The sequence below is a fragment of the Colossoma macropomum genome, unplaced genomic scaffold, assembly GCF_904425465.1.
Source record: "Colossoma macropomum unplaced genomic scaffold, Colossoma_macropomum, whole genome shotgun sequence".
In the NCBI taxonomy this organism is placed as follows: domain Eukaryota; kingdom Metazoa; phylum Chordata; class Actinopteri; order Characiformes; family Serrasalmidae; genus Colossoma; species Colossoma macropomum.
Genome location: NW_023494806.1, coordinates 10141315 through 10161608, shown reverse-complemented (window position 1 = coordinate 10161608; position 20294 = coordinate 10141315). Strand labels below are relative to the sequence as shown.

The following is a 20294-nucleotide window of genomic DNA, read 5'->3' as shown; positions in this document are numbered from 1 at the left end:
GACTCCTTTGTTTTTATCTTGTCTCCATAGCACTGTTGTTGTCAGAGAAGAGGATCATGAATGACTGACAGCTAATTATGACTTTGTCTCACCCCATGATGCAACTTCCTTTCTTTTGCTTTGCTGTAATGCAGAGGGCGTTGGTGGAGGATTACAGCCACCACTTAAGTTCAGTAATTATGTTCAGGAAGTTGTTCTTGGAAAAGAGTTTAGCAATTGATGTAAACTGAGTATATTTACTCACATAGTGAGTCTCTGTTTCACTTCATCTGTTTATTTTTAATGTACTTCATGAACTAATTACAGTTTCTTGAAGTAGAAACCCAAGTATAAAAAACAGTGTTTCTAGTTATGAAGGATATAATCGTGGCCTAGTGTCCAGACTCTATTAAATTGAATATAAACCTCTATAAATTGAATCTTGACTTGGTTGGTTTTACAAAAACAAACTTTAAAAGATGTAGAGCCTTTACATTATGTGGTGGTTCTTTGAAACTCTGAACTTTATAAGGTTCCTCGCACATCACATTTACAAAAGTGGTTATTTAAAGAACCATTTATTAAAAGGTCCTTATGAAAACCGGACCCAAAGAACCCTTTTTGGCACATACTGCATGTAATTAGAACCGCAATGCCTCTCGTTTGAATGAACACCTGTGAAGTCTGTGGTTTTGTAAAGTAACAAACAAAAATGTAAGCAGGCTAAACTGAAAGCATGAGCTGGACACGTGTTCTGCGCCTTTTGTAGGTTTGGCTGAAGCCCCATATAAAAAATCAATTACCCAGAACTATCTCCTGCTGCTCTCCACAAATAAGCAAATGTGACTTGTAACTAAATCTGGGAAGCACATATTGAGGAATCTGGACATATCTGGACACATGGCAAACTGGCTGAGTTGGACTCTCTAAGCAGCTAATCTGAAGTGAGCATGGGGTCTTGTTATTGCTGGAATGCATCTGGGAAGAGAAAAAAACTGGCAAAACAGAACATCTCCAAGCTTTGTGTGGGATATGTGAGAAATGCTTCTCTGAAACCTAATATCTGAAGTCCATGGCCTAGTCCAGCAATGGTCCAGTGCTTTTCCGCTCTGCCGCGTCTGATTCAGCTTGACAATTATCTGATGAGTTCTCTTGAATGCGCTAAGTGAGTTGATCACATCTGCTCCAATCTTAGCTGATTAGCGAAGAGCAGGAATCTAAAGTTGGCTTCTTTAGTTCTGCACTGTGGCTGCGAGTCTAATGTAGCTGACAAGTAATAGAAGTTTGTATCTGTCATGCAAACTGCATGCCTTACACTCGCCTCAGATCACACAAGGGCGTGTAACAATACACAAAGTGGTGTCTTGGTACAAAATACAGCATAAATATGTGCATTATTATATGTGAGCCTGAATATGTGCATTTTGTCCATGTTAATATGCTAATATATGCAGAGTATAGAATTCATTCACACTAGGGTTCATGGTTTAGTACAATTTTCGATTCTGAGATCAAGGTTAAATTCAGTTTTCAGTATTTTGTGTTGGCTGTTTTATACTGTGGAGCTCTAATTAATAATGATATTACTGCAGATACTGATTTGGCTCAGATTAATAAATAATTCTCAAATCTAACTTTTTCAGTAATCCTTTGCTGTGTAATGTTTGACGTAAGCTTCCATTAACATGTCATGGCAGAGGTCATATGTTGTCATGACCTGTTTATAACCAGTAATTGTCAAGACTGATGTCATGTTTGGTGTCATTAAGGCTAACAAAAGTACATTCAGCAAAATTAGCAGCTGTTAACATTAAGCTCTCTGTCATGACTGTTAGCAGTAATGGTAACATGACACTGTTGTATTACTGAATAAAATCTGTCGTGACTTCTCAGGATCGCATATGATGTGTTTAAGACATACTTATGTCTCTGTTACGCAGCAGGGTTCAAGTACACTGTTAGAAATAAAGGTTCTGTTCGGGTACATTTTTCATTCATCAGTGTACAAACAATGTAAATGTTCCCTCAAATGTACAACAGTGGTTTTAAGGTCCAATTGTGTACCTTAAATAAGTTTTTCCAGGTACAAAGTACATATTTGTACCTTTTTTATAAACTAATGTTTTAAAACAGAACAATAAAATAAAAAGCCTGGAGACGAGACGGGGTGTGTGGAGTCAGTACAGTTAAGAAAATATCATTTCAATGGATTATGGTACAGTTATGTTCCCTGACTAAAGGTACTGAGACGTACCCTTGAAGGTACCACCCCAGTGACAAGAGGGGTACTGCCCAAGTGATAGTTTCAGACCTTTTTTTTCTGGGAGTGTAAAGTGTTATCACTTTTTAAATACCTGCTGTGCAACAAAGTATCCCCCAAAAATCACAACCCCTAGAATCTATGAGCTCTTCAGTCCAGTCATTTGACTGTGGGTATGTGCATAATATAAACCTGCCCCACCATCCCACCCACCTTACTGTGATAGGATACATCAAGGTGATCAGTTTTGGTCGTTGATGAAAGATGGTAAATGAGAGATGCTCAGAAGAGAGCAAGAGGCATATCTGTGATAGTTTTACATTAGATTGTTTCAAACTCGACTTTTCAATACTGTATTGAAATTGTTCCAGCCTTAGACCACACAGTGTTAAATCATCTCATGTAGCCGTATGTGGTTTCTGACACTGTCTGACTGAAGTCATCTGTACTTTTGTCTGTTTTTGGATAACAATGTGGCATACTGTTTCACAAACCACATGAGCAAGTCTGTTTGAGATTACTCAAAGTAGCTAACGTAATGCATTGTGCCGTGCATGCTGACCTGTCACACACTTGACTCAGAGTGGCTTGGACGTGTATTTATGCATGCACAGTACTCTCAGAAATAAAGGTACTAAACTGTCACTGGGGTGGTACCCTCAAGGGTACATCTCAGTATCTTTAGTCAGGGCACACAATTGTACCATAATCCTTGAATATATATTTTTTTAAGTTGTATTGACTCCACACACCCCATCTCGTCTCCAGGCTCTTATTTTATTGTTCTGTTTTAAAATATTAGATTATGAAAAGGTACAAATATATATCCTTTTTTTTCATCTGGGGGGGAAAAACTTAAGGTGCACAGTTGATACTGAAGAATCTGGACATATCTGATGTTTCAGCAAAGAGAGGCCATCCCAAGATAGGCCAGGACAAGCTGGACTCTCTCAGCAGCTAATCCGAAGTGAGCATGGGGTCTTGTTATTGCTGGAATTGCATTTGGGAAGAAGAAAAATCTGGCAAAACAGAACATCTCCAAGCTTTGTGTGGGATATGTGAGAAATGCTTCTTTGAAACTTCGGGGGGAAAAACTTAAGGTACTTTAAAACTACTGTTGTACCTTTTGAGGGTACATTTACATTGTTTGTGCCTTGATGAATGAAAAATGTATCTGCACAGAACCTTTATTTCTAACAATGTACCAACTAATGAGGTATATGCTTTCTGTATTTGATAGCTAGATTAGCCTTGTAGCTCCAGTGCAAAACTAAAGAAGCTGACTTCTGACACCAAACTGACCAACTACATTAAGGGTCAGGGAAAACTCTGTAAATTTGTTTTTTCTCCAAACTATTTTTTTTTTAAGCTGGATATGGATACTAAGTTGAGACCATCCTAGAACTGGCGAGTTCTTCATGGGTTCCATAACCATTGTTTCTCTAGGCTAGTTTCTGTTTAAACTTACGAGCTCATAAACTGGGTATAAAGCTTGACTGCTGGCTGTGAATCCAGTATTCTACACTAAATGCCTGAACCAGCAGTATAGTTTAGTGTATGTTTATTCACTGGTTTTCAGGTCTGGATAAAGCTGTGTTACTGTCTACACACTGGCGTCCTAATAAACTCTGGTATGTGACTGCAGTTAATTTCCCCAGCTATGTGTCGTGCCACAGTCAAGAGAAATTAAACTTGTGTTGGTACTGGCTGCACAGCTGGGACACATCTAGGTAACGTTTGGCTGAAGAGAATTGCCTTCAAGTGCTTTCATGATGTGTGCAGAGCCAAAATTCTTTGGCATTCACACAATTAGGTTATGAGAGGCACAATAAAGCAGGAATGCAGTAGATCTGGCTAAAAAGCTCTTAGTATGCTGACACAGTGTGCCCCTTTTTAATGACCGGAGGAGGTCATAGTAAAGCTTCAGAGAGGGACAGACTGACCGGAGCTATGGAAATGGTTTAAATGCCTCTGCAGTGAACCAAGGGCATGTGAACATGTGAAAAGAGAGAGGGGGAAGAAGGAGTGGCGATGATTTTGCTCACTAGCAGAAAGACAAGCATGGGTGTCTGGTGCTTTCTGACGTGCAACAAAGTCCTTTCGTCTAATATAAGGTTTATGGAATGCCCAATAATGTCAATCATATTGATATTTTGAAAATTGAGTATCCGCACGATCCACAGTTCTCATATCTGCATGTCTCCAGTTTGTAGGCCTAGTGGTGCTTTAGACTAACTTGAAAGATGGTTTTTCCAATTGTCCTATCCATGCTTCGCCCACAAATGCATTAGTTCTTAGCAAGTGTTGTGGGGTTGGACAAGCTGTATAGACCTGCATGAGAAACTGTAGCAGACACCTTAGATTTTGCAAAAATATGTGAATTTATATGAGTTTCCAGCTGAAAGTACCCCAGAAATGCTACCAAACTAGACAACACTGCTGTACCTAATTAAACTAGGCAGTTTGGAAACAGGAACTGGTTCATTTGCATATCCAGCAATTAATTGAAATTAAAGAACCACTTTAAATTTTGGATAGTTTGACAGCACCTTGCAACAGTAGCTATGAAAGAACATGTTTGTGGGCAGAGCATTAACGGATTGGTCAGTTGGACATCTTGTTATCCTTGCTCGCGTCTACCTTACTCAAGGTCTCAAATGCGCCCTGTCGACACAAACACGGCCATGCAGTGCTGATGTGGAGTTCTGGACTTCCTGCTTACACGCCTCCTGCCCCACACCCAGCCAACTTCCCCTCTTTGTCATAACCCATGCTTTAACACACACACACACACACACACACACACACACACACACACACACACACACACACACACACATATATACAAACGTGTAAACTGGTATTTTATTCCTGGATATAAAGTAGTTTTGACTATCAACAACATACACAAGCAGTTTAAAACAATAATCAGCAGCTGGTTGATTGCTGTTTAGTTTCTCAGCTGTAGCTAAAGCTGCCTTGTAACCATAGCAATGTTTAGACCATAAATCACCATGGCAGCCAAATAGACACTATTTCCTAAATGGGCAGTATGCTGTGGTCATTGCATCTTGGGTATGTGGGAGATGGGGTGATGTAGGGTGTGTGGGGGATGTCTAGGGCGTGTGTTGAGGTTGCGCTGGGGGCAGTATATGGGTGTGTGTGTGTGTGTGTGTGTCAGTATGTGGGTGTGTGAGTGACACAGTTTCACTTTCTGAAATGTACACAGACACACGTGTGTCTCCATGGTCACTCTTAGTTCTCTTCCTGTAAAGAAAAGTCTGAGTTTACTGACACAGATCTGTGATTTTCTCATCCTGTGTCATTTTAGAAAATAAAGATGATGATGATGATGATGATGATGATCTCTCTCTTTCTTTCTTTCTTTCTTTCTTTCTTTCTTTCTTCTTTCTTTCTTTTTTCCTCTCTCTCTTTCTTTTTTTCTCACTCATTTTTTCTCACTCTTTCTTTTTTCTCACTCTCTCCTGCTTTCCTTCCTTTCTTTCTTTTTTTTCTTTCTCTCTCTTTCTCTCTTTTTTCTTTCTTTCTCTCTTTCGTTTTTCTCACTTTCTCTTGCTCTGCTGTCCTTTCTGTCTTTCTCACTCCCTCTTTTTTCTCACTCTCTTTCTTTTTTCTCACTCTCCTGCTTTTCTTTCTTTCTTTCTCTTTCTTTTTTCTCACTCTATTTCTTTCTTTTTTCTTTCTTTCTTTCTTTTTTCTCTCTTTTTTTCTCACTCTTTCTTTTTTCTCACTCTCTCTCCTGCTTTTATATCTTTCTTTCTACTCTCTCTCTCTCTCTCTCTCTCTCTCTCTCTCTCTCTCTCTCTCTCTCTCAGGTTTGTCAGAGGAGTGTAAGGTGCAGACTCCAGCCTTTACTGATGCGGTGCGGCTCTACCGACAGGCTCGTGGTCAGTACGGCACCTGGGACATGATGTGTGGGGTTCCTCCTCAGGTAAGGACCAATCCCAAAGGGGTGAAGGCACTCTGAAGTTATTTCATTTGTCCAAGGGGACAATGTCTGAAATGTGGGATTATTGTGTTTTTTTTATTTTTTATTTATTTATTTATTTATTTATTTTTAATGATGAGAGGATCCTGATTAAGAATGTATACCTGATCTACAGAACTTGCATAATGAAGGTTTCTGCAGATAAGCAATTTTTTTTTATTTACTTCCATTTTCCACCCTTCATTATCAGTCTAATACCTATTAGTGCTTTTTAAAGCACTACTGCAGTAAAAGCTGATCATTTTGGTCACTGATATAATGATAGAAATTTGTACGGTCCCCATTTGCCACCATCCCTATTCTGGTCCCATTTTGTTTTTCACAAATAAACACATTTTCAGTTTACGTAAAACGTGTGTGATGAATGCACATGCAGCAGGTCTGTAACTCTGTACTGTGCTTGAGCAACAGGGGAGGGTCAGACACACAGGTTGTTACACTGAGACTGCTCTGAAGGTGTTTCTAATCAGGTCATAATAGGTTACAAATAAATGTCTTTACAGCTCCCAGTGACCCACTTCTACATGTCTTTGTGAAAGGCCTTTGTCAGATGAGTGTGGGCTAGTGGTAGGGTGTGGTCCTCTGAGTTCTATAGAGCTGAACTGGTTCCTCTCAGTGTCTTTATCAGGAATTACCCTCATTCAGTCTTTGTTTTCATCATTTACCACATCAGTGGCGTTGGGGGGAAAAAAACCTTGTGTCTCAAATAGTCGTTTTTCAGGAAGAAGGTAAAACGTTCTTAACTTTGATGGAAAGTGGGTGTAAGGAAGGTTTCATTTCAAGTGATATTGATCTGAAGGTGTCGTCATTCTGTAGTGTGCACCATGCCCATATTAGGAGCTCTGGGTCTCAGCAGCTGTCCTCTATAGGAGAATGCTGTTGGACCCTGTGGTATAGAGAGAAATGTTCAGTGTTCCAAAGCCAATATTTTGATGTATGTACATTTATTTTCCTGAATATCACTGGATCCTCTGAATTACAGTGTCAATAAAAGTGGTGAAATATGAATGTTACCTCAGGCAAGCTAACACTGCCATGCACTAAACTGACATCATAAGACTGGCAACCTCACCAAAATACCCCAAACAAACCAGTACAGTTATTAAATGTTCTAGTTAGGTTTCTTTGGCAGTAATTGCCAACAGTTTGAGTTGCTGGCGTTGGTACAGTTGTGTGCAAAAGTTTAGGCACCCCTGGTCAAGTGGTCTTTCTTTGATTTTTCTAAATATTAATATGGTAACACATCCTCTACAGAGAACACAGTTCTGCACATTTTAATGCACAATTTCTGTTTATTTGCTGATATTAACATATTGGGGGAAAACAATGCGGCCTTTGCAAAGGTTATGGTACAAATTTTTCTTCCAGTATGTTAAAATTGAGCAAATATACAGAAACTACATGCTAAAATTTGCAGTAAAATGCAATGTTTGTGTGTTCTCTGTGGGGGATATGATAACTTTCACTTAAACGATCAACAAAACATAACATTTGACTCGAAGTATTACATTTTATATATAATTAAATTTTAATAGTAGACTCATTTTTGTGTGACATCCGTTCAGTGCACAGGAACGCTTGCTTGTGCTATGAAAGGTATCGTATCAAATTGTATTTCAACTATTCGGGGAATGCGAAAAACATTGTCTTTGAAGTGTTTTTGTTTACTTCAGGGTGTTGCATTCATTTTTCCCCTGGAGAAAAACAGCTTAGGCCCAGAGTTCCTAACATGGCATTGACCCATGACTTCAGAGGTCTACTGGTCCGTTCCTTATGTGAAAAGCAGGTAGTGTTTTCAAATGATGAAAAAAGCAGAAAAAAAGTAGAAAAAATCAGTACAAAGTTCTCATATGATATTGATGACATACTGCAGGCCACACCTCCTTCATTAGCAGAAGTGAAACTTAACATGAGTCACTTAGTTCCTTTTTAGGCTAATCGGACCCAGATGGGCCCCAAGTAGCGCTGACCTAATACCTCACAGCACACTTGAAGTAATGTGTTTATTTATGTCCTGCAGGGTGGCTTTTTAGATCACTTCCCCTTATTGTACAAGGCCTAAGTTTGCATGTTGTTAGTAGGAGAGAGGAGGAGAGAGTGGCGGTGGGAAATCTTTTCCTGCAGGCTCCAGCAGTACGAGCTTTCTGCCATAAGTGCCAGTTCCACAGCTGAAGAGGGAGTTTTTATTTATTCATTTTTAACCCTTTAACTGACACACGGTGAAATACGTTTGACTTTTTTTCTCAAATCAGTCACAAAGATTGTTAATTATAAAGGTCTGTTGGATTGTTGAGCTGCAAGTTTATGGTAACACTTTAAGGACACTGAGAATAATGTGCGAGCAGCACAGTTTTACTTTTGCGACTGCACAAATAAAAAAACAAAAAAAAACATTATCTGGCTTTATGTATTAATAATACAATGGGAAAAAAAAACTCATGCAGAACACAAGCTAACAAGCTAAACACTCAATCGCAGAAAGAATGAAAAAAGTAATAAAAATAACTGCAAAACTACGCAGAATTGACTGTGTAGTCAGTCAGTCTTTATATTTTATGCATTTAATGTCAAAATAACTGATATCACAGGCTACATATGATTCTGAGTGCATTTGAACATACTAATTTTAACCCATTCAAAAATGAAATAAAATGCTCATCAATATTCAATGAATACTAATTTGATCAAACATGTTTTTAACAAATGGACGTGTCTATATTCACTGGGTAAAGTGATGAAAACCTTTTTTTTTAATGTTGATTTATGTATCAAACAATACAGATCCTCCCTTGTAGATGTACACGTTGTACACGTTGGTTAACATGTAATCCTTCTATGCTTCTGATTACAATGTGAAGTGTGTGTAAATGTATATGTAAGGGTTAAAGATGTTTTTAGGATGGTTGTGTTAAATGTTGATGCTGTATGATGATCACGTGTCCTGCACTGGTGGTAAATGTTAGAAGAGAACTTGGGGGTCACATGTGAGATCATCTAATCTTTGACAATGAGCGAGAGAGAGCAAGAAGGAACCTAGCAAGTAGATGGAATTGGACACTACTAAATTGGGGAGAAAATTGGGGGGGGGAATGCCAAAAAATGTAAGCAACCTTTTGAAAAATTCATTGAACATGAAATAATCAGTTAACAGATCAGTAATTATGTGTGTTACATTCTGAGCTTATTATTTGCCTTAAAATGTTAAGGCAGCAAGGTTCCTAACTTAAGTCCAAATTAGTTTTCACAGTGTACATAAAAATTAATAATTTGAAACCAGGCCAACCTGAGTCCAGTGTTACACATGGAAAAACGTTTACGAGATATTTGTAGGGCCCGCTGTGCTCAGGTTGGGCTGCAGACCTCTAGAAATGTTTTTCAGGGCACAACATTAATAAGACAGAATGCTTTGTTTTAGCTCAGTCTTTTATATTTAAAAAAATTGTTTTGTTTGGTTTTAGTGAACTGTTTAACTATTTAGCATTTAAAATATATAAAAGCTGTAGATAAAATGTTTCTCTAAAACAGCGTCTCTGGCATTAGCTAATCTGTTCATAACTATGTCCTGTAAGAGCTTCTCGTAATGTTGCTTTTAATCTTCTTAAAAGCTTCAGATGTCTGGCTCCTGTTACCACCACTGTGAACAGTTCTGACTCTTATTTTCTCTCTAATGGAGCATTTCACATTAAACCACTCTGAATGACTTTGTTTACATCTTAACCGTTCACCTATTCAGAAATTTTTTGAAAAATTGGTGGAATTCCTCTTGAAACCCAGAGTGGATCTGAAATCACTGTGTATCTTCTTTCCACACTGTGACATATTTCTGAGTGAAGCTCTCTGAGCTAACTGAAGCATCCATTGAAAGTCTGTGAAGCTGTTCTCTTGCATCGCTCCAAAGAACACTAAGATAAAAGTGTATATTTCCGTCTCATGGCTTTATATAATATAACTATGCCTCGCTGGTCTGATTGTCTCGCCCCGGTGCTGCTAAAGCTGTTTCGTAGCCATGTGCAGTGTTGTTTTTCTGTAGAATGCTTTGTTGGCTTGCAGAATTGAGCAATGTTCTCTCAGCAAGCCTCTCAGGCATGTTTGCTCCTGCTCTGTGGGTGTGTCCGGGATAACACAAGCAGCAGGTGACCTGTTTCAGTTCTGCCCTTATTATAAATGAGTATTTAATTGCACATAAAATATTGTTTTATAGCATATTTCTTAAACTTACTTTGCATTACATCAGAGAAACAACCAAAAGGCCTATATCACATAGATGGACAGTAGTGTTGAGTAAAGATTTTGCCTATATAATATAATTAACATGCATTTCTGAAGATTTGAATGGTGTCATGTTCTTATGCCGGACTCAAATTATCAGTCAGTAAAACACTGTTTGCTTAAAAACAGAAAAAAACAACAAAAAAAAAACATAAAATCATGTTGGCCATAAAATGTCATCTATCAAAACCTTTAGCTCCTTAAAGGGCCAGTATCTTACTTTTTCTAGCATATTATTTTATACCTTGAGGTCCACTTATGACGCCTGTGTGCCCCCATCTCCCCCCGGTCACCCAGCGCGATGCTAGTCAGCGCAGGCGTCTGTTAGCTGACATAACAACTGGCGGTTGGTGCTTTCCTCCAAGTGCGTTTGGCTGTCCAGTGCTCTTGCGTTAGGAGCAGTTCGAAAGATGAGGTGACTCCCTTCACAGGTCTCGGAAGTAGCCTGTGCTGGCCTCCGTCCTCCTAGTGCTGTTGGTGTTGTGTGATTGTGGGAGTTCTAACTAGTGGCTGGAATTGGATTAGTCTAAAAACTGGGGAGAAAATGGAGGAAAAAAAATAAAAAAATCTGTTAAGGTTGACGTTGAGTGTGGTGATCTTAGGCTCATGTGTAGCTGTGCTTTCTATTGCCAGTGCTTTTCTAAGGAAGATTTAACACCAGTGTTAGCAATGGTGGCCCCTAAAGTTGCTGAATTCATCGGTTGTAAGGTGTGTCTGGAAACTTTTGAGCATAGACTGTGCCAAAGATCTACCAGAAGTTTTCCCCCCCTGATGTTACCTTCTTGCTGCTTGATTTCTGAAACTGTTAAAGGAGATTTTTGTGCTTTGACAATGCACTAAATGTTATACCTACAGAAACTAGAAATTGTATTATTTGCTAAAAGAGGACATGGATGTATCGTCTTACTGTAAAGTAGGATATACATATGTATATATACACGTGTGTGTGTGTGTGTGTGTATGTGTGTGTGTGTGTGTGTGTGTGTGTGTGTATGTGTATATATATATATATATATATATATATATATATATATATATATATATATATATATATATATATATATATATAACACACACATAAAAAAGACACTATGTGGCAGAAATGCATATAAAATGTGTGCCCATTCAGAGATATCAGTAGTAAAATGTAAAACATGCAGTATTGTCATCCAGTTTGCCAACTAATTACTGCAGATTGATTTGAGAAGGTGCTGTATTTATTTATTTATTTATTTATTATTTATTTATTTATTTATACTGAGTAAGCAAGTTTACTCAAATAATCAGGACAGCCCTACTGTAAACTGAAGGCCTTAAACCTTTTTAGCAGAAATTTAAATTTAAAAGGGAAAATCCACCAACTTTTCTAAATATCTGAATAATTAAATTGTTAAGATGCAAACAAAGTCAGTCTGAGTGGTTTGGTGTGAAGTGGTCCATTGTAGAGAATCTCAGTCAGTATTGTTCATAATAGTGTTGATCACTACATGGAATGATGAATGTGCTGTAAAATGCCTGCTTTATGATGTTTCTGAGATAAAGTTTTGGCCTAAGGCTTTTTTTTAATGTGGTGGAGAGATGCATTCAGGGTGTTTTGTGAGGTAAAATGGTCAACAAAAACTTTTGAGATTAAACACTACCATTATCAGCATTACCCATCTCCACATCCCCTTCCCCCTTACCACCCCCCCCAATCCACCCCCCCGGTTCCTATCACCACCACTGTAAAGAAAATAGTCACAAATTTCTCACCAGTGAACCACTTTACATCAAACTGAATGACTGACTGTTTCCATGTCAGCGATTTAGTCATGCAGAAATTTAGAAAAATCAGTGGAATTCCCCTTTTAAGAAAAGGAGATGAAAGTTATGGTAAAAGGTACACAATGGGTGCTTGTAAACGGGTGTTAGTAATGAGGGAGGAACGCAGGTGTGGCCTTGGTTGCCTTCTTCAGTTATTACATAACTCTGCTTGTTCAGAATCACACAAATTAGTAATGCAGGCTGGAGTCTGTGGCTATCGGCTGTGGCTTCTGGTGTCAGTCTGTGTGTCTTTGTGCTGCGGGCAGGCTGTCTGACCATCTTTGCTGTCTTGGAAGAAGAGAGTGTGATGGGAATGAGTCATCATGAGACATCTCCACTAGATGTCACAAACCATTGAATTCAGCTTGTAGTTTGATCCATGCAACTGTCCAGACCTGACTCGACTGATATCAGGGAAAAGACGGAGGGGTCAGGTTGTAAACATGGCTTCTGTAGAGTTTAGGTGGCAGTGTGGTTCTGGTTTTGATAGAAATGTAAATGTGCTTGTTGGAATTATGAGGTTTACACCACATAGGGCTGCATTATATAGCCAAAATACTCCTCTTGCAATTTTATTGCGATTGTAATCGGCCTTGAAATGTTGAATCAATAATGTGATGTAGTTAAATATTGGCCTGCAGTATTATGAACATGTTGGATTACATAAATAACTTTATCCATGCAAACACCCACAGACACACCCATCTGGTCACAGTGCTCAGCACACACAGTAACCAACATTATGACTGGTTAGAGGGCTAATTTGCATATCACAGCCTTCTTCACTATTAGTATTGCATTACATTTATTTTGGAGTATCTTATAGTAAAGTCGAGATCGTCATTTATTTAATTTCCAAATTCCAAAATGACACTTAAGTGCAAGTTTGTTTTTCAGCATCAGTAAACACACATTAAGTGGAAAATGACACAGAAGCCTTAGGAGCTGAGTATAGGAGTATAGTAGTTTTTCAAAGAAATCTGTTGGGATATTTTTCATTATCTCAGTTCAGTGTTAAAATAATCCTAATTACAAATTTAGGCTCTTATCAATAAATCCTTCCTCCACATCTCAGACATCCAGTCTCAGTGTTTTAGTGCACTGTTCTAGTCCATGTGTCCTTTCAGACTCACAGCGCTGACTTGTCTTCTCACAGTGGAAGGATGAACAAACACCTGCGGATGTTTTCAGATCTGAAGCAGCTTGATTTTCTCCTCTCTCTCAAAGATGAAAGCTTTAAGTGCTGTTTATCTGATGGGGACAGTTTTGCTGGTCTGTCAGGACTTGCAAGGTTGTTAGGAGCCTCATTTTCCCTGTATCTTCCAATAATTATTTTTCTAGTTTTGGAAACTCCTTTTTTCACTTATTTTCTTTTTACTTTCTCCTTCCTTGTGCAAGTGGATTATATTATATATATAATCTTCTCAGAAATATCTTCTGGAAAATGAATAACTTGTACTTAACAGCTGTTTTGAATGGGAAATGAAATAAACGAAGTGTGGACTTTTGTACAGTCCTGTGTATATAATGAAACCTTTTGCTCTGAGGGCGATGAATGAATGTTTGGAGGTGTTAAAGGTACAGGGTATGTGCTCACAAAGCTCCTGCTCCGTGTGCTTTCAGATCCTGGCTAATTTGGTGATGGAGACTCTGCTTCCCGAGCTGAGGGATCTGATCAGCCCTCGTCTGAAGGGCAAACTGCAGGAGAAACAGAAAAGCTGGATACTGGTAATCACTCAGTACAGATTCAGAATCAACACAGTGAAACTCACTACAGTTTTGGGATGGATGTTTTCCCCCATTATTATTATTATTATTAATCAAATCATATCATACAATAAACAACAACAACAATAATATTGCACATATTCATTTGCACAGAGGGGCACATTTTTCAAGCTGATAGTCGTGTTTATACCCAGTATTGGTCTTATTTTATAAATACGTTTAGTTATATAGTTATAGTGTGTTGTGTGTGTGTGTGTTTATATACTCTAGCTTTGAAGTTTGGAATCACTTGTCATGTTAATAGTCATGTTATTCAATAATATTTTGAACAGTATTTTAAGCAGTGTAGACTTAAATACTTGAATGCTAGACACCAGAAGGTATATAAGATTTTATTAAATTTAGATATATGTTAGATATATTAAATTTATTATATAATAATAACATTTATTATATAATAATAACAATAATATAATAACTAATAATCATCTGCAGGTCTGTATCTTGAACACTGTTGTACTTTTGCACAGTTTGTGCAAAAATACCATATTTTAATTTGTTTACTGTAGAGGATGTGTTAACTTATTTTCACTTCGAAAATCAATAAAGCGTCATTTAACTGGGAATGTTGAAACCTTTGCATACATTTGTATCTGTCTATGGCGTTCACTGAAAAAGAGGCTCTAATATTGTATTTTGTATTATTTATTGTCAGATTTCAGATGCAGTGTACGGTTTGGTTCAGAGCCAAGCCCAGTCGCAGTATGAGGCCATTGTGCAGAGCTGCGAGGCTGGGCGTCCGCCTCTGGAGGCCTCCATACGCACAGATATGGACCAGATTATTACCTCCAAGGAGCACGTCACCAGCAAAATCAAAGGTAGGCACCAATATATACAGACGCTTTAACACGTGCTCTCTTAAGGTACCTATCCCACTGTAGATTGGTTTAGACCAATTTATTGATGTTCAGAACTGATAGCCTTTCTCTGCTTTTACTTTTAAAAGTGCTTTCAGTTTTGAAAACTGATTCAGTCTTCAATCTCCAGATGCTCTACAACTAATCTCACAAAGATGTCAGTTTTTGTTAAGCACAAGGGCAGCCAGACTGCATTCCGTGAACAGTTATGAGGGTACATCTCAGGACTTCATGTGAAGGAAAGCAACCGGTAGTCATGGACAGATGACCCAACTATGAACCGCTTAGGAGCTCTATTGTTCCCTCTGGGACACGCATTGATCAACAGGGTGATATTTCCAAACTGTAGTTCTGGCTCTTGCAGTGCATTTTTGCATTGTGTCCCTCTCCACACTCTGCTGATAAAATTCCATGTGAAATCTGGGTCAAGGGTCAGTCTAATGATTTCTCCCAGCGGAGTTGAAATAATGGTCTCATTATACAGACCCACTTGGAAAACAATAAATAATCTTGGCTTGAGGCCTGGGTTGTTTTATTTAGACAGAGATTGGGAAAATACCAGATGGGTAGGTTGTTGCAAAACAGTTTCTATTGAATTCAGAGCATCAGGTTGTGAGTCATTACCTAAGCTAGAATATGATGCAATAAATGTCCTTGTGTAGCCTAAAACAGGTTTCAGTTGCAGGTTTCAGATTACACTTAGTTAGATTTGATCTTGTAAGTCTTTTATGGCTGTTTTCCCAGACTGGATTAAGCCCAAGCTTAGGCTAAATATGATTTTTAACACTGAATCATCCTTGCCGTTTCAGTCCAGCCCTTAACGTCAAGTTAAAAAGTCCAGTAACACTTTAATCTAGGACACTGTTCATAATGCTGATAATGACATGGTTTGGAGTGTTGAACAAAAGCGAGCATTTTCTGTCAGTTGTTAAAACATGCTACGTGATTTCACCCAAATGTCAGGAAAAATTGATGTCTTCTGACCTCCACTGTACAGCCAAAAGTATGCGGGCGCTCTTCCTGATTACTTCAAGCGAATTCAAGTGTTTCAGACACTCCCATTGCTAAAATCAAGCACGTAGCTATGCAACCTCCACAGCTAAACATTAGCAGTAGAATGGGTCGTATTGAAGAGATCAGCGATTTTAAATGTGACACCGTCATAGGATTCTGAAATCTTTACCCTGCTAGATCTGCCTTGGTCAACTGTACGTGCTATTATTATGAGATAAAAGCATCTAAGAGTAACAACAGCTCAGCCACAAAGCGGTAGACCACTCAAACTCAGTGGTGTCACCAAATGCAGAACCATGTAAAAATTGCCTCACTCACTACTGGATTCAAAACTGCCTCTAGAAGCAACATCACAACAAGAACGGTGTGTCAGGAGCTTCCTGAAATGGGTTTCCGTGGCTGAGCAGCTCCACTCAAGTCTAAGGTCACTATGCATCAGTTAGAGAGGTGTAAATTAGGTCACTGTGGGCTCTGAAAAAGTGGAAATGTGTTCTCTGGAGTGAGTAGTCATGCTTCACAAACGGGCAGTCTGATGGATGAATTTGGAATTGGCACATGCTTGAAGACTGCTGCGATACCGAAATGCATAGGGGCAACAGTAAAGTTTGGTGGAGGAGGGATAATGGTCTGGGGCTGTTTTTCAGGGTTTGGGCTCAGCCCCTTAGTTCCAGTGAAGGGTAATGTTCATGCTACTGCATACAAACACATTTTAGACAACTATCTGCTTCCAACTTTGTGGCAGCAGTTTGAGAAAGGCCTTGGCCAATCCCAGCATGCCTGTGCCCCTGTGCACAAAGCGAGGTCTATAAAGATAAGGTTTGATGAGTTTGGTGTGGAGGAACTTCAGTGGCCTGCACAGAGCACTGACCATAACCCCAATGAACACCTTTAGGATGAACTGGAACGTCAATTGTGAGCCAGGCCATCTCATCAAACATGAGTGCCTGACCTCACAAATCCTACAGTGTGTTAGATTAACCATTTCCTCACAAATTCTCTTTTGGCTGACTAGGCACACATTCCCACAGACAGGCTCTGAAATGTTGAAAAGCCTTACCAGAAGAGCGGAGGCTGTTATAGTTGCAAAGAGGGAGGGGGGCAACTCCATATTAATGCCCAAAGTTCTAGAATGGGATGTCCAACATCTCATATAGGGGTGATGGTCAAGGGTCAACAAACTTTTGGCCATATAGTGTAAGAATTATTTCATCGTGACACAAAAGTTGACAAGCTGCATTTTTTGACTGTGCCTATTGGAATAAGCATTTATAAATGTAGGTTTATAAATATAGGTTTTTGGAATCTGTCATGACAGCGTTATGTAGTTATCATGAAGCCTTATAAACACTGTCCTTCAGTAAAGTGTTGCCAAAGGTTGATTACCTATGTATCATTACATGTAAAGAAACACTGGGTCTTGTTCTCCAGCTCTGGTGCTCCCCAAAGCAGAGAAGCTCCTGAAGGTCAGTATTCAGCCTTACATCAGCTCCATCCTGGAGGCCTTGATGGAGCCCACAAGCCGAGGCTTCTTCGAGGTGCGTGACGTCTTCTTCAGGGAGTTGGTGGACATGAGCAAGAATCTTCTGAATGGTGGCAGCAAGGAGAAACTAGGAGAGGTGAGGGAAATGATTTTGGTTATTTTAGCACTGGGCATGGGGCAGATTTTTGTTTTTCTTCCCCCACTGCAAGGCAGTTTGGCTGTAAAAGAGCATGAAAACTAGGTGTCTCTTGCTTAAGAGTGAAAGTTCCCTTAGCTTCCTGTAGATTGACTCAGCAAAATTCTTCTAAATCTCTTTCTATTTCCCTATTGCATACAATGTGACATGTGCAGTACTATGTGGCACGTGCAGTTCTGTGCAACCTCAGAAAATTGCATATACAGTTATTTTTTTGGGCAGTAAAGTTCTAAGTTTTTTTGTAAAAACAGTAATGAAACAATTATTATAAATATAAATGAACACACTCAATAGTAGCTTCATGTCTGTCAATGTGTTGAATTAATCATTTCCAAATCTCCCTTTGTATTTACAGCTACTATCCAATATCTGACATGCTTAATCGGTACTTTATTAACTTATCACGTGTGCTGGTGGTGGAATTGAACAAATCCATGGCTGAATCTCCATCAACCAAACGTATTTATCTAACCGGCTCACAACATAGCAAGTTCATAGTAGTTACAGAATAATGTGTTGTTGTTACTGGAACTGCACAAAATGTTGTTTTTGAAATGCAACTTTTAGAAGGGGTGGCCAGGTTACACCCAGAAATTTTTGTGGGTGTCGCTCTGGTGGAAAAAACTAATTAAAATTAGTTATTTTATTGTTGTATATTTTTTAGTTCTCAAGGAAGTTATGCACACATTAGAATCAAGTAAATTTAGTGACCAGTTTTTGCTTTAACCTTTAATGTTAACTTGAAGCTTCATACAGACGGACCATAAAAGTTATTCATTTAGACCACCTACGCTACAGCATACACTTGAGTTTAATGATTTTAAAAAGACAGCCAGACAGCAAAGTATAAGGTAACATAATGAGCGAAAGGCTTTAGTGCAAATGTGTTCCATCCTCAGGTAAAATCTAGCTTATAACACATTACACTCACCTGTTTGCTCAGCAGAGTAGCCTATTACTATGGATCATTGAGTGCAACATTATCAGGCATATGTCTTATAACTGATTGGTAACTGCCCTGGTAATTTTCACTGTAAAGCATAACACAGGATAGGTAGGACAGATTTTCTTATGTCACTTCTTTATTGTTGAAAGCAGAGTATCTCTCTGGGCCAGTGGCCTGGCCGCTCCGGCCTCCCTTTGGCTATGCCCATTAGATCTTATCGCAGAACCAGTCTTTGCAGTAGTGATATCACAGAAGAGACTGTAATATACAAATTAACCCTCTAACCAGCCGCAGTTTGTTTTGCTGTGTGCTATGAGCACCTTGACCAATCACAGTTCCTAAAGAGTGCTTCTCTAGGTGATGAATCAGGGTATTTACATAATCCAACAAAAGTAAAATGCTTGTCAAAATAATACACGCCATCTGTTAATCATACAAAATTATTGACTCACCTGTTCATTTGCAATACTGATATATCCATAGCATGCAGCTGTAGTAGTTACTGAATAATACATCTTTAGATTAACGTTAGAATGATTAACCTTCAGTTTAAGAGGTTAAATTGCAGTTAATAGTCAGGTATTTTTGAAGCTAAGAGAATGTGCAGAAATGCTGATCTAACGCTCATGTTTCCTCACGTTCTCCAGCACATGGAGAAGATCTCTATGCTGGCCTTCCACCCGGTGAAGATGCAGGGATGCTATGAGAAGGTTGAGCAGCTGAGTTTGGAGGGCCTGCAGCAACGGTTTGATGTCACCAGCCCCTCTGTTTTCGTCCAGAGAGCTCAGATCCTCATGAGGGAGGTAAGTCTGTAAAACACAGCTCTTCTCCACCACACCTCTGCCAGCCTATGTCGTCCACAGCTAGCAACATTTACACTGAAAAAAAAAAGGATTCTCTCTTCAGCAACATGGAAAAACACACTTAATCAGCATTCAGTTTGAACTGTTTTGGGTATGCGATAATTTGAGGTCGACTGCTGAGAATTTTCTCTCAAGGGGCGGACGCTTTCTCTGAGCAGCAGATGGTTGGAATAATTGTCAGCATCTTTATCGCATATCAAACGTTTTTGAAAAAAAAATGTAGGGGTGTGTGTGTGTGTGTGTGTGTGTGTGTGTGTGTGTGTGTGTGACTCTCTTGCTTAAGTTGTGGTTTGTGGTTTTGTTGTTGTACATCAAATAAAATGCCCTGTTGAAATCGTGCTGTTATTGTGGTGAAGGATTCATATTTCAGTAGGGAGTAATGCTTTTTACAGTTGATTTCAACAGCTAAGAACCAAGAGTAGCCAATAGGAAAACAGAAAAGTGATACAATAATTCAAAGCCATTAAAAACACCCGGAACATAATTGCTGTCTGGACTATGCGCACATCAGAGTTCACAGTGAGTAGGTGAGCGAGTGCTGGTAATAGTGGTATTGTTAAATAGACTCTGTTGTTCCAGTACTAACTAACCCTAGTTGCAGCTATTCCCACCTGGACTGTGCATGCATCTATTGAAATTCTGGGTCCTTTTAAAAGCTTTAAGTGTAACTGGTTGGTAGGTCCAAAATGAATGAACAAGTACAGGAAGAGTTTTTGTCAATACAATCAAAGAGCTTGTTATTGAAGCAGAGGGAGTGGTGGCACAAGACTAAACATGTATAGCTCATTTTATCAGAGCGATCAGAACGCTCTCGCAGGAAGCACGGTTAT

At 39.0% G+C, this 20294-nt stretch overlaps 1 protein-coding gene across 1 annotated transcript in view; it reads left to right on the top strand.

Moving 5' to 3' along the window:
* niban2b (niban apoptosis regulator 2b) overlaps positions 1-20294 on the top strand; it is a 54553-nt gene that overhangs the window by 29584 nt on the left and 4675 nt on the right. The window contains 5 exon segments of the mRNA XM_036598568.1: positions 6076-6191; positions 13944-14048; positions 14764-14926; positions 17408-17595; positions 19249-19404. Of these exon segments, the coding sequence (XP_036454461.1) occupies positions 6076-6191; positions 13944-14048; positions 14764-14926; positions 17408-17595; positions 19249-19404 (728 nt within the window).